Below are 15,286 nucleotides of genomic sequence, written 5' to 3' on the forward strand. Positions count from 1 at the left end.
TATTCTTCTCCTTTCACAAATGAAGAAAATGGAATTCAGAGAGTATAAATAACCTATCCAGGGTAACTCAGTCAGTATTAAAATTCAAGTTTGTTTCTAAAGCCTATTCCCGAAGGAGCTAGCATGCCTTCCTAAGCCCGGGGTGTGCCAGGAATGTAATAAATCACTGCTATTACATAATGGCATTGACCATGATTACCACCTGTCCATAATATGGAGAAATATATATATATATATATATATAGATGTAGGGCCAATTGTCCTTTTTGCACTGGCACATATGAATACCATCTTATGGTTTCACAAAGAGCATATTTATCTCTTGGAATCATGGCCTGACCAGAGTTTAGTTGCAGAAAGAAGAGAAATTCTGTTTATGCATGCTGCATACATAGCATAATAAAGGAGAAAGAACACTGGACTAAGAATGAATAAGCATTTCATATTTAAAAAAATATTATCTTATTCCATCCTTATGTCAACTCCTTTATTTTTATCCTAATTTAATAGATGAGAAAGTAGTCTCTGAGTGGGTGTAGTGATATGTTTGGCTTCAACCAGTGCTCTTTCCTTTAACGCCTCTAGTCTAGACTACACCAGCAGCCAGAAACTCTTGGCAAGACACTTCTCTCTTCTTGGTCTGGGGTAAACTATGGGTGGGCTGAAGATTACTTAATTGCTAAGACTTTTCTTCTCCAAGGGTCTTGGCATCTTGCAACCATTAACAAATGGCTTCAGGGATGGCCTTGGCTCAAGATGAAACTCACCCGTTAATGGGTTGATTGCTTAAAATTGTGCTATTTTTAGCCACTCATCTTCAAATATGCTTCTGGTTATGCATTTGATTCCTTTGATAAGATTTGGTGTTAAATAATATTTTCTCAAAGTTTGGTCCTCTGCTTTCATTCAGGAGAGTTCTCTGGAAATTTCAACCTTGGGATACATGAGGCAGGGTGTTCAAAATGTCTTCATTTTTTCCCCCACGTATAAAGGGGATGTTTGTAGGGCACTTTTTCAATCATAAAATGGGCTGAAGTTATTTATCTTGCATATAGAAATATAATGAAATTGCTGCCTGATTGTTATCTGTGCAACCCCCAATAACAATAAGATTGGGACAGTCTGCCACACAAAGGCTATGCTGAGTAGAGAGGGCTGGGCATTCATTTGTGAGGAGAGCCGAACGATTTGCTTTTGAGGAAGCTGGTTTTCCCCTGCAGAGCTGGGCTTCTGAGCATTGCCTAGTCCCAAGAGCAGAGGGGATTATTTAAAAATAGTTAATTATGGGGTGCCTGGGTGGCTCAGTTGTTGGGCCTCTGACTTCGGCTCAGGTCATGATCTCACGGTTCCTGGGTTCGAGCCCCACTTCGGGCTCTGTGCTGACAGCTCATAGCCTGTAGACTGCTTCGGATTCTGTGTCTCCCTCTCTCTCTCTGCCCCTCCCCTACTCGCACTTTGTCTGTCTGTCTGTCTCTCTCTCTCTCAAAATAAATAAACATTAAACAAAAATTTAAAAATAGTTAATTATTTCTAGGCTCATGGGAGAGCCCAGAGAGTTACTGGGGTTCTAAACCTCAGGTCTGTGCACGGTCAAATTTCTCTATGGTGAAATTGCATCGGGCCTACACAATATTTTGCTTCGTTATAATAAGTTTTCAAGTGTTTCCAGTCTAAGCATTTTCCAACTTCATTTATTCACATTATCTGCCCACTCTTTGATGGCATTTGGGCTGTCATCTCTGGAACAGGGGCTTCTATATGCTGTGCTTTCATCGTGTGCTAAACATTTTACACACATATTTATTTTCAAGACAGAATTGTGAGTTAGATGTTAGCATCTCCTGATTGCAAATAAGTAAATTGAGGCTCACAAGGAAGAACTTGCCAAGGCAGGATGACTAATAAATACCGCCAGGGACTGGCTGAGCATTAGGCTTGAGTCTTAATAGGTCTTGGTTTTCTTGGATCTGTTTCTTCTGTCTCCAGCGCCTTCTCAAGTGTATCAAGGGCCACTGGATTCTATGACTTGAATGTTTTCTTTCACACGAACAACAGGGACACTGGACTTTTTCGTCACAGACTTCATTCATTATTAGCTAAACTTGAGCGACTAGGGTGCCTGATCTTGCCTTCGCTGCAGGGATCTTCCCCGCACTGCCCTGTATTCATTTCTGGACCCCCCCTTTTCAAGCCATTAACAAATTCAGTTCGTCCATAATGTCTCCTTAGTTATAATTGAAAGAACTTGTTCAGCGGGGAGAAGACCTGGAGAGAGGCGACATCGCATAATAATCCATCTTCAAACAACTGAAAATCCAAGAGAGAGTAGTGTGCATGGCTCTGAAGAGTACAGCCAGGTAGAGCGGACCTGATACGGCTGCAATTTTTCAGAGCTGCCCATCAATCCTAGCGTCAAATCCAGTCCCTCCGAGTTCCTCCCCGGACACCCAACTGCTAGGTTCCCACCTGGATTTGGAGACCTGAACTCACCGCCTCAGCGGCCCCACCCGCGGCCGCAGAGTCGCTGTGGAGGAGCCCGGGATCTGCCCCCGCCCGGCAGCAGACGCTTGGCCGCCGTCTCCTGGCAACAGCAGACGCGGAGCCGGGCCGGCAGAGGCCGGCTGCTTGCTCCGAGCTCAGTCCGCGCAGGGTCCTGGGGCCTGAGTCCGCCTCTGCCATGGCCTCCAAACAAGCCAAAAAGAGAGAAGTGCATCGTATCAATTCGGCGCACGGATCGGATAAATCTAAAGAGTAAGGGACCTTTGCCTGCCCATCCCACCCCTGGCCTAACCTCTTGGCCTGACCCCTCCTCCCCGGGCTGCTTCCCTGCAGCAGGCTCTGCCAGGGCGGGAGTGGGGCTGGCCTGCTCGCTGCTTCTCTATCCTCGCTGGGAACCCCATGCCTGTCTTGATCCGTCCCCTTCCCAGAGCCCCTGGTTTCCCTGACTCAGCTGCCCAGCTGCACTTCTGGTTTCCATCCGTGAACCCCCCTCTCTACCCGCCCCTCCTCACTTCCTTCATAGGCCACCCTGGCTCTTAGAAGGGTTGCAGCTGCCTTAAGGAAGAGGCATAGCTCAAAGGCTGTCCAGTTATGGTCATGTCTGGCCCCAGTAATGACAGACAGAGACAGAGATAGAGAGACAGAAAGAGAACTTTGACCTTAATGCTTAATGGTGATTCCCTATTTTGTATCTGCCTCAGTAGGACAAGTAAAGGCCTTTAATCAGATGCCATCAGATGTAAAATGGTTTTAAAAAGTTAAAACTATATCAATATGTAGTTCACGTTACTAATATAACTCCTCTTCCGCACTCATTCCCATGTTCCTGATTCCCTAGTCCCCAGTTCTGTCTTTGCTCGTAAGGCTTCCAACTACCTGGCAGATAACCCATTCATTTTATTAACTTAAATTTCAGGTACTATATTACATACACAAGTGATTTTAACAAGATCGCTCTCCTGCTAAATACCAATGTAGGTCAGGTCATTTCAACATTTACTAAAGGTACAAGGCCTACGAGGTCCTATAAGATCAGGCTCTTATTACATTTCTAACTTTACCACCTCCTTGTTCACATACTAGTCTCCTCTCCACTCCCTGGAATACCCCTGTGCTGTTCCTACCTCGGGGCCTTTGCACTTGCTATTTCTGCTGCTTGAAAGCACTTCCCCCAGGTTTTTGTATGGTTTTCTTCCTCATCTCCTTTAAGTGTGTACCTAAATGTCATTTTCTCATGTCAGCTTCTTTGGCCAACTGTTTTAAAATCACAACACCCATTTTCCTGCTAAAACCAAAAACCAAAACAAGCAAACAAAACAAACAAACAAACAAAGCCCTCCATATTTTCCTTTCCTGCTTTATTTTTCTTAAAATTGTTGTTCATTTAAAATATTACATATTTTACTTTTTAAAAATTATGTTTATTTTTATGTCTTCCGGATAGATGTAAGTTCCATGACGGTAGAGCTTTGTCTTTTTCTATTTGATACGCTGTTGACTCCTTAGTACCTAAAGTGATTCCTGGATCATAGGTAGCAGACACTCAAAAATGCTTATTTAATGAATGAATGACAGTGATTAAATAAGAGGTTATGAAAGGGTTGCAAAAGAATTATTGAATATATTAAAAAAAACCCTAGTCAATGATGGTTATAATTAATGCATGTTGAAGGCTTATAACTCTTAAGGAGTTTGGGGGAAAATCTTTGACTTTAACGAGTTTATATCCTGGGAGAGATGAGATTGTTAAGGAAAAAAATAAAATGATCAAACAAGATACCATAAAGCACAGTACAGGGCCTGGTCCTATGATGGGTGTGTCACATGAGAGAGATAAGGTGCTTACTGATAAGATGCTAACTTCTCCTCTCCAGCACTTCCCATTTCTTTTTGAGATGATAATGTTATTTCTAACATGTTAATTTTTCCAGAAAACATCTGAGTTGAATTATGTCAATAAAACTGAACATGTATATTTGTGAAAATAGAAGAGCAAAGGCAAATAGGTACACAAAATCTAGGCTTTGCCAGAAACTATGTATTGAGGATTAAACATCAAACCATTAGATTTTACTGTAGCATTATGTGACAGAAGGTGAAGTTTGTTATAAATCAAGTCGGCCCTCCAAGTTTAACTGAAAATCCAATCATAGCTACCAGGCTTAGTCGTCATTAAAAGATAAGGTACCACCCAGCATGGGGCCTAGAGATCGAAGTCTGTCAAGGCTCCAGTGTAATTGTGGTTTGAAATGTGCTGGGGGCATTTATACTAAGTTTTACATATTATTTTACCACAACTTGCAGTTACACAGCCAATAGTTGCAACCAACTCTACTGTGGTGCTAGATCTGGAAATGAGAGAAAAGGTCTGCAGAGCCTTGCAAATACCAATCACCAGCCTACCTCTTTTATTCCCTAAAATTATGTGTCATAATGGGGACACGTCTGGCTTTTGCCTAGCATGCTGGCTAGTACTGAGCATTACCACTTGTTGATTAAATGAGCTCATAGGTTAGGGACCTAGCTTGATTTCCATCCCGTCTGGGTTGGATTAAAGCCTGGTTCTCCCTCCCTTTCTAATCTGATCTGCTGTTGGCAAAGTGCAAAAAATGAGATGTTACAACTGAGAAAGCAGAGGCATCTATGTCCAGCTCTGACCAAATTCAGAAGTAAATGTGACTTTGAGTCATTAATACAAGTTATGCCAGAGAGCTGAATTGTCAGTCTTGACATTAGGTGAACTTATTATCATTTGCTCTGTTTCCCTGTATCAGGAAGAATGGCATCTCTGTTACATGGTTCATTCTGACACTAATTTTTTTTGTGACATTGGGCATGTCATTTTTCTATTCTGACATTCAGTGTTTTTCTTATTTAAATGAAGAACCATCTAATTAAAATTGCTCCCAATGCACTCTGTCCTTCCTTCTCTGCTTTATTTTTCCCTCCAGCAACAAACTTACATGACTTCATCAGATTTTTTAAAAACTCCAGTGTCTCCGTAATGAGTGAGGGATTTTGTTAGTTAAGCATTTCAAACTTTGATTTAATTTATGGTTTCTAATAGAAGTTGTCTTTTTAGGGGTGCCTGGGTGGCTCAGTCGGTTGAGCGTCTGACTTGGGCTCAGGTCATGATCTCATGGTTCGTGGGTTCAAGCCCCGCGTTGGGCTCTGTGCTGACAGCTCAGAGTCTGGAGCCTGCTTAGGATTCTGTGTCTCCCTCTCTTTCTGCCCCTCCCCTGCTCATGCTCTGTCTGTCTCTGTCTCTCAACAATAAATGTTAAAAAAAAAAAAAAAAGAAGTTATCTTTTTTAAATTCCATCTTCAGGAAAAATCGTTGCCGTAGCAAATGTCACAAGTTGCAGCTCTCCTTATCAAATAGCTAATGATAAATAGAAAGTATGAACCAGTCTAACCAATTTGAAAACCAACTGGCATTGTAAAGACGCTTTCATTGTTAGACGCTATGAGAAAGATATGTAGTGACACCAAGTCAAAAATTTGTACTAAATATAAGCCTTTGGTAGGTCATGGATAACTTAAAAGAGAGAAAAGGAAGCATGAATTTTAAGTATTCATAGTTATTAGAAATGTTCAAGCTTATACTTTTTAACACTAAATTCTTTGGAACTTTAATGGACAGTATGAGAAAGGGAAATAATTGAGTGTTTATGGTCAACAAAATTTTGTTTCACTTCCAACAGCACAAACCAAGTCAAATGAACAGACAACCTCTTAAACTAACAAAAATTATGCCATCTTGTAGATTCTTAGTGATGATGAAATATCATTAAACCTCTTTCCAAAACAGAATGAGATGTATTTCATAATGCCCGAGTTAATGTATCCTTAGTGCCCTAAGTGCATATCTAAATTTTGTAGACTTCTCAAAAAAGATCACCACATCAGCCTATGTGAAAATTTGAAAACGGGACTATTAGAAAAGCCCAATTGTGATGGGTATTATGAAAGCAACATAAAATAGAAGATACATATCTTACTGAGGATTAAATTAAGTGGGTTCTTGGTTATCAGAGGTTCACGAGGGAGAGCTGGTTAAATGAAAACATGCATATGTTCCTCCACCTTCAGAGATCAGGAAAGAAATTCCTCACCAGAGAGTGGAAAGCTTCCCTCTAGCCCCATGTCCAGTCGTCACAGCTCCACAGAGAAAGGCAGAAGTAAAAAGACCAGGAGAGGAGGAAACAACCCAGGGCTCACACTGAGTTTTGGGATTTCCTCAGGTGACCTCTGTGGACCCCAACAACTAAAGTCAATTAACAAATTTGAAAGGTCAGCTCCTGTGACAGATGCTTCCCTAGGGGGAAGCTTGTTCTTTATGTTCGTTTCTGAACTATTCAATGAGCACTGCTCATGCCCAAGTCACCGGTAGGTCTGGGAGGACAAGGAGTTGTGAAACATGGTATCTTCTCTCCAGGGTTATGTAATCGGGGAGCACAAAAAAAGCCCTTAAGATTCATACAGAAGTAACTAAGAAGCATATGGTGATGCCACACTGGTCAGGAGGTACTTGTTAGAAATCATGGAAGGAGTCATATGTTGGCTTGGGGTTAGATTAGAGACATCGTGAGATTCCTAAAATGAGGGCTCTATGAGGCAGAGGAGAGGAAGATCATTTCCAACTAGAGCTGGTCTGTCCTCACTCCTCTAACAGCCAATGCCCAAATCAGAAGGCACAGGTTAGCGAGATGGTCAGTGCAGCCAACAGGAACGTTTAGGTCCCAGAAAGCCATCCGGATGGCTGGTATAGACAGTCTGTGTATGAATGGACTGGCACATAAGGCACCCAGAATGAATATGCAGCAGAATGAGAGGGACAGACCAAGGGGTTTAAACTATATTAAGGGATTGAAACTATGAGGGAAAACATAGATATTTTTCTATATTAAAATGATGCTTTGTGAGGAATAATTCAACAATCGTCTGCATGGACTTTATGCTGGATTAAGAGTCATAGCAAGAAATAAGTGGTGGTCTAAGATGATGGAGAATGCCTAATTTGGGGAACTCTTGATGGTAGTGAGGAACATTTTTAAAGGGGGAGTGGATGGGTGCAGAGCTTAGCTATAAGGTGATTGAAGTCAAAGACTACAAAACCCAAATTTCTGATCTTCTATTGCCATGGTAATATTTGTTGTGATGTCCAGCTATGACACCACTCTGTCTGAAAAGACAAGGGGACAAAAAAGTGTAAATAAAATGCAGTGACAAATTTCTAAAGGCCTTGTCTGGTCTATCTTGCATTCTCTCAGGCCTGGCACAATGCATGTTTAATAAATGTGTGTATGATTTAACTGAGTTGAACCGGAAACCTGATGTGGCAGCTTGGCCATAAAACCCTCTGAGTCAGAACCAGAGAAAGACTTCGAGAGCCAGAGGGGAGGAGGCCTGTCAGTCATCCCCAGAATGCAGGGCGACACTTGGCATAGGTTAGGACACTAATAAATATCCGTTGCATAGCTTTAAATATAATATCTCAGCCCAAAGTCCTGCTTCATGAGGATAGAAGTATCACGTTCATCTTGGTCGGGTCTGCCATCAATTCTCCCTTTAAAATAAACCTCATCTAAGCACTTTTTAAATAATTTATTCAGATTTGACATGGCTTAAGAATCATCTCTAACAGTGAAGTCTTTTTTTTTTTTTTTTTTTTTTTAAACACCCAATTTTTAGTTTGTTTAGTTTTGGAGAAGAAATAGTTCCCTCTAAAGTTGACTCAGTAACATTACTAAGGAAGTAGAAGTTACCTTAAAAAGATTTAAATTTATAAACTCCTATAGAATTTGTACTTTATTGTTACCTAAAAACATAATCAAATGTGTACTTTGAAACTAGTAATGTTGTTGCCAGTGCTTCTCAGATGAGCAAACTAATATTGCCTCCATCAAAAGTGATTATTTAAAGGTAGTTTAATGGACTTTAACATTTCCTTGACATTTCCAGGTCACAGCTTATTTAATTCAAGGGATTAAATAATTTACAAACTGATTATACTACTTAATGTGAGATAAAATGACTAAAACCTGTATCTAAGACAGATTTGTATAATTTGATATAATATGTGGAATGTGAAAGATTGGATAGAAATATTACTAATATTTCTCACTTTCATCCCAACAAAGAACATATGCATATGTTGTCATAAAAAGTATCCAACTAGGTGTTTTGAAGCTGTACTAACAATCCTCCAGGGATAGGTCCAGGCTGATTAATTACAAGTTCTGGGGCTATAACTCTGTTGAGTTATATGGCTGAATTAACACAAGCCACATGTTTAAAGTAAACAACTTTTATTTTGAATGGTTATTTTGTTTGTTTTTTGTTTTTGCTGGTGGCAATATGAATGTGATGGTCCAAATATTTTGTGATTATTTTTATCCCATCTTTCTGATACGATGAATATTAGACTTACATATATTACTTCCGTTGAAGTTCTTAAAAACCCAGTGTGCCCTTTCTGCCCTCATTTCTTCACCTCTCAGTATTCACTCCAGGCTCTGTGGTTTCCATCCACAGCCTCCATGGAGACTCTCAGAGGCCGGGTCAGCTCAGAGCTTCTCTGTTCTCTACATCTTCAGACTTTTCTACAATGTTTGTTTCTGAGTAGAACTGCAAACTGGGGTATGCAGAAGAGCTACCTACTGAATCTGAGGGAAGGAGAGGTACCCAGGGTAGTTATAAATTAGTGAGAATGTGTCTACAGCTCATCAAACCTTGTAGAATCAGAGGCAAAAGGAATGGAAGCAGGAAGAACTCTGGACTTTTGTGCCTGTGTTAGTCTGGGTCAGAAACACAGTGAGAGTTTAACCAGGTAAGGTCAAAGTCAAAGGTGAAGTCTGTACCGCATGCAGTCCCAAGAGGGCCCATTCTGCGTACTATTATAATGAATTGGAAATTAGAGACAAAGCCTCACGTTTGTGCCACCTTGGGTCAAAGTCCAGTAGGAATTTAGGACTAGTTTCCACCATAGACAGAGAATGAGGTTATGAGGATAGCAGCTGGAGTTGCAGTTAAAAAAAAGTCAGTTGGAACCTGTGCACGTACAAGCCTGTGGGTCCTGCATACCTGTTGTTTCTTCAGTGGATTTTGCTTAAAGTCATTGTAGACACTGTTTCATGTATTTGACCACCATGTTTTATGTTTGTGTTTTATAAATACCAGCTTTGCGGCTGGAGGGTAGGGTGTCAGATCCTGGCACATGGGAAGCTTAAGATCCCAGTGGCCTGCGTACTTGGGCTTTTGAGTGAGAAACTTCTTGTTCTACTCTCCCAGTTCCTCCTGTCCCTCCAGAGGGTTCAGCTGCCTAACAGGGGAGCATGTGTCACTACAGCTGAATCTCACCTTTCTTGCCCTCTCCTAGAGGCCTCCTTTCTCTCCGGCCTACCTGTCTTGTTTTCTTTCTTCTACCCCCCAAATTAAGTCATTCTGGAATGGTCTTACTTCCCTCTCCTCTCATTGCCTCTCTTATCTCTCCTTTGATCATCTAAAACAGTCATTCCTGATCAAAGTCAACTAAATTAGCATCAGTGGTACTTACTGTGTAATCGAGCTCAAGTTCAAGTGGACAAATCTGCTTGGATGTGCTCTACTATTCCAAGTTAAATATATCCACAATGGAGGTCATGTTTTTTTTGTTTGTTTGTTTTCTCCCAAGTGTACATATTTCCCATGTGTTTCATTTTAAAGAGTCTTGTTACCATCCTCGCTGACACTCTGACTCCACGGTTCAGTCGTACTTGACTTTTCCCTCCTCTTTGCCCATTGCGTCTAGGTGGTCTCTACGTTCTTTTGATTTTACCTTCAAATTTCTTCTCTAGCCTGGCTTAGCCTCCATTTTCTTCCTTGTCATTTTCTAGTTTGGGCTTTTAATAACTCCAGGTGGAACCACTGAAAAAGCATTCTAATTTCCTTGTCCTTCAGTCTAATTTCCAATCTTCTTTATATGCAATACTGTTAGTAATCTTAACACCCTATTCCACCAGTAGGTTGTTCCTGCTTTGAAAAAAAAAAGAGAAAAAAAGAAAGAAAGAGAGAGAGAGAAAGAAAGAAAGAAAGCTAGAAAGAAAGAAAGAAAAGGAAAGAAAAAAAGGAAAGAAAGAAAGAAGAAAGAAGGGAGAAAGTAAAAGAGAGATTGAGAGAGAGAGCAAGCAAGCTGGTTGATAGGGCCACAACCAGCTTCAACTCCCTCCTATTTTCTGTTACCAACCAAATACTAACATACTATTTACATTTTCCCACTTTTCGGTCTCTGTGCCTCTCCCCATTCTCTTTTCTCTGCTTACAGTTGCTTTCACCCTACCCTATAATTCTATGCATGTCTTAAGACCTGCTTTTCCTCGCAGCCATCATTGATTTGCTAACTTGGAAGCCACTATCCCCTCTTCTGTGCTGATGAAGCACTGAGTTTTTAACTTTTCTTGAGCTCTTTCCACTTTTGCCTTTGCAGTTCCCTTACTGTGTGTATTTATTCTCACTACTTTTAAGTTATTTGAGAATAAAACCGAGTCTTACTGATCTTCATATTCACTCAAGCACAATGTATTGAAAAAAAGAGATAAATGTTGAACTTTTACAATTAAGTGCCCAATTAAATAATTTGAACGAAACCAAGGGAATAAAAGGTCAACACGACAACCTGGCTTTATTTTTAATTTAAACTTTTTTTAAGATTGCAGTTTATTTCCTTACCTATTGGATACTTCTGAAGATCGCGGCTGGCTCAGAATGCCCCAACGCAAATTAAGTCGATTGTGCAATTCCGTTCATGTTCTAATTCCTTCAGGATACTTACTGACACTACTTCAGAAGGCATGCTGATTGCACGTTGCACAAATAAACTGCCTCCCACTATGAATAAAATCATGTCTTTACACTGAACAGCGTGCTTGAAGAAAACAATGGCAAAATTCCAGACCCTCATTTTATTGAAGTTTTAATCCCTACAGTGAAAATAAAATCATTAAAGCACGTATAGGACTGTGTGTATGTAAATCAGGTTCTGATTTTTTTTTTTTCTCAAAAGTCTCTAATGACTTTGTATCAGCTAAAGTTTTCTTTGAAGGTTTTCAACTCTTATACATTTTCTACTGTATTATATAATCTTAATCGATGTAAGAATTTTTAAAAACCATTTTGTCATCTTTGCAAGGTATGTAATTAATGTGTTTTTAAGTTTTAAAAGGTTATTTTATTCATGTTCTATTAAAAATTGGATTGTAAAATACAATTCAATACAATTATTTATCTATCATTATTTATATAGTTTTGACTTCTTCCCATTTCCAAACTATGGAGGGCATTTAATTTACCAGGAATAGGTATACATGAAAGACAGAAATGTAGACGAAATATGTTTTACTGCATACGACTCAGTAATCAAATATATCATAAAATGTGGATTTAATTTTACTGTGTATTATGACTCTAGGAACATATAACATTGCTATCATAGTATGTTGTTTGGAGTTTCCTTAAGTTGCCTCTTATTACTCCCAGTCTTGTTTTTTTTTTTTTCTTCTTTCTTTTTAAAAGTAGGTTTACTGATATAAATCTGATATGCAGTAAATCACAGATATTTAAAGGATATGTTCTGATAAGTTCTGAAGTGCATGTACACATGTGAAAATGTCAACATGATTAAGATAATGAACAGGTCTACCATTCAAGAAGGTTTCTGCGATTTATTGGTGATCCCTACCTTCTGTCCCTTCCTGACTACAGTCTCCAGGCAACCACTATTCTGTGTTCTGTCACTATAGATTAGTTTTCATTTTCTAGAGTTTTATGTAAATGGAATCATAAACTATGTATCTTTTTTTGTATGATTTCTTTCACTCATTATAATTATTTTGATATTCTTCCGTGTTGTTGCTAGCAGTTGGTGTAGAATTGGTATTATTTTTCCCTTGAATATGTAGTAGGTTCACCAGTGAAACCATTGGGGCCTGAAGTTTTCTTCGCTGGGCAAGTTTTTAATGATAAATTCACTTTTTTAAATAGGCACATGGATATTCAGTATGTCCAACTCAATCTATCTGTTCTTTAGTGAGTATTCTTAGTTTATATCCTTCAAGGAATTGATCCATTTCATCTAGGTTATCGACTATATAAGCAGAGTTGTTTGTAATATTTCTTTATTATCTTTTTTTATTTTAGAGACAGAGTGTGGGGGGGGGGGGAGGAGAGAGAAAGAGAGAGAGAGAGAGAGAGAGAGAGAGAGAGAGAGAGGATCCTAAGCAGATTCCACACTCAGCATGGAGCCCAGTGCAGGCCTCTATCCTAGAACTCTGGGATCATGACCTGAGCGAAAATCAAGAGTTGGGTGCTCAACTGACTGAACCACTCAGTTACCCCATTTGTTATCCTTTTAATATCTAGAATCTGTAGTGATGACCCCACATTAGCTTCTGATATTGGTTGTTTGTGTCTTCTCTCTTATATTCCTGATCAGTCTGACTAGAGTTTGATTAATTTTGATGATCTCAAAAACTGGATTTTGGGTTCATTGATGTTTCTCTATAATTTTTCTGTTTTTTGTTTTTGTTGATTTGATCTAATCTTAACTTCCTCATTTGATTTACTTTATAATTTTCTAGTTTAAGGTAGAAACTGAATATATTGTTTTGAGACTTGTATTCTTTCCTAATACAGATATTTTTTCTATAAAATTTCCTTTATGTATTGCTTTAGTGGCATCCTGTAAATCATAATATGTTTTTTTTTTCATTTTCATTCAACTCAAATACTGCCTAACTTCCTTTTTGATTTCTTCTTTAACATATTGGTTAATCATAATTGTTTTGCTTAGATTCTAAATATCTTTGAATTTTTCAGATTTTTTTCTTAGTGATTTCTAGTATAACTGCATTGGTCAGAGAAGATACTTTTTATAACTTGAATTATTTAAAATGTTTTTAATCTTTATTTTTGAGAGAGAGAGACAGAGACAGAGACAGAGCATGAGCAGGGAAGGGGCAGAGAGAGAGGGAGACACAGAATGTGAAGCAGGCTCTAGTCTCTGAACTGTTAGCACGGAGCCTGATGTGGGGCTTGAAGTCACGAACCATGAAATCATGACCTGAGCTGAAATCAGACACTGAACCAACCGAGCCACCCAGGCGCCCCATAACTTGGATTATTTTAAATTTGCTGAGACATCCTATGTCTCAGATTATGGTCTATTTGGATAAATATAATGTATATTCTCGAAAAGGATGTACATTCTGTTGTGATGAAATGTTCTCTAGCTGCCTTGGTCTCCCCCAAACTCTCATCTGCCCCTCTACTCAAGGAATCTGCTGAGAGATGCCTGGATTACCTCTGTCTGCACTGCAGTCCAAACTTCTCTCACAATCATAAGCTAAGGCAACGAGAGGGCTCCCCTCATGTGCTGCCCATGTTTTCAGAATCACCATCCCTCATCACTTGATGACTGTCCTGAAAATCATTTTCATATGTTTTGCTCAGGTGTTTGGTTGTCTGAGGTGGAAGGATAAATCCAGTCCCTGTTATTTTAATTGACGCGAACATAATATCACTTAGGTTTATTACTTAAATTTTACATTTGATGTCTAAATATTAAGATGGGACATGTTAAAGCAGCATTTACACACATATAGCCACAAGTCACATATTGTAAGTATGGATATAATTCTTTCCTTAAAACTGAAATCCCAGATTATATGTAATTGCCCTGTATATCATCTTCTACAAGATTGTTTTTCGTTGTAGTAGAGACATCTCATTATAAGAATTTTAACTAAAAGAATGCAACTTACATACGTGATAAGGACGATCTTAAATCACATCTTCATAATTATCATCACCGTGCTCCCTTTTGGGTTGTATTGCAACTTCACTCTTCCTCAAGCTTCCTATTTTAAACCGATGGTCCATTCTGGGTAAACATTAAATAATATATATCTAATAATAAAATGTTCATCTCTGTGCAATGGGCCAAGTCAACACTATCTAGAAAACAAAGTCCAAGCTCATCAGCAAGGCCCTCGGTGGGGAGCTGCCTGCCTGCTGACCTAGCGTTTCTCTCCAACCTAATTTCCCCACTGCTTTTTACTCATGCTCATGCAGTGCTGAAAAGCTCCTAGTTCTCTGCACCCACTCGGTTGCTTGTGTCCTTCTCTCTCCTTGCTGATGCCCTTTCTGCTTTTACCACCTGGAAAATTTCTCGTTGCCTTTCAAAACAGCTCAGATGCTATTTATCGCAGGACGTTTTTTCTAATTGCCTCACGTGAGGCACAATGCCCCCCTCTTTGCCATCTGTGAATACTTCCATCTCTGCGTCTACCACATTATATTGAGATAATCTGTTTACCTGTTTGAATTCCAAAATAAACTCAAGAGCAGAGATATATATATATATTTTACGGGTCTGTAACCCTATCATCTAGCACAGTGCTTGTCACAGTACAGGTGTTCAATAAATGTTAGTTAAAAATAAGTGAACTGTCAGTTGATTGAGATTCCTTTCTCATTCTGAAACGGTATTCTTCTAAAATGTTTTAGTCTCCAGACAGATCTTCGTTAAACCAATTTGATCTTCGTGAAAATAATTCTGCATTCTCAGTTTCTTGTCTACCTATGGCACAGCTTACAGTGAGTTGTTCCCTAATGTAAGGGCCACTCTTTCTGTTCCTTCTCAGTTTGGGACTTTTAAAGTTTGTTTCTTGATGTATCCTTGCAAGGGACTGAATGTTTGTGTACTCTGAAATTTGTATATGGAAACCCTAATCCAAATGTGATGGTGTTG

The 15,286-nt window shown here is 39.3% G+C and overlaps 1 protein-coding gene and 1 non-coding gene across 5 annotated transcripts in view; both read left to right on the forward strand.

Annotated features, from left to right (window-relative positions):
* Positions 1-2,632: 2,632 nt before the first annotated feature.
* ADGB (androglobin) overlaps positions 2,633-15,286 on the forward strand; it is a 160,645-nt gene continuing 147,991 nt past the window's right edge. For all 4 annotated transcript variants that reach the window (XM_047857999.1, XM_047858001.1, XM_047858000.1 and 1 more), the window contains exon 1: positions 2,633-2,751. In XM_047857999.1, coding sequence (XP_047713955.1) covers positions 2,678-2,751 — 74 coding nt within the window. In that variant the 5' untranslated portion in view covers positions 2,633-2,677. The remainder of the gene's footprint in view (positions 2,752-15,286) is intronic.
* On the forward strand, positions 5,586-5,670 carry TRNAP-UGG (transfer RNA proline (anticodon UGG)). Its single transcript has one exon. It is a non-coding gene; the product is annotated as a tRNA-Pro (tRNA).

The sequence above is a fragment of the Prionailurus viverrinus genome, chromosome B2, assembly GCF_022837055.1.
Source record: "Prionailurus viverrinus isolate Anna chromosome B2, UM_Priviv_1.0, whole genome shotgun sequence".
In the NCBI taxonomy this organism is placed as follows: Eukaryota; Metazoa; Chordata; class Mammalia; order Carnivora; family Felidae; genus Prionailurus; species Prionailurus viverrinus.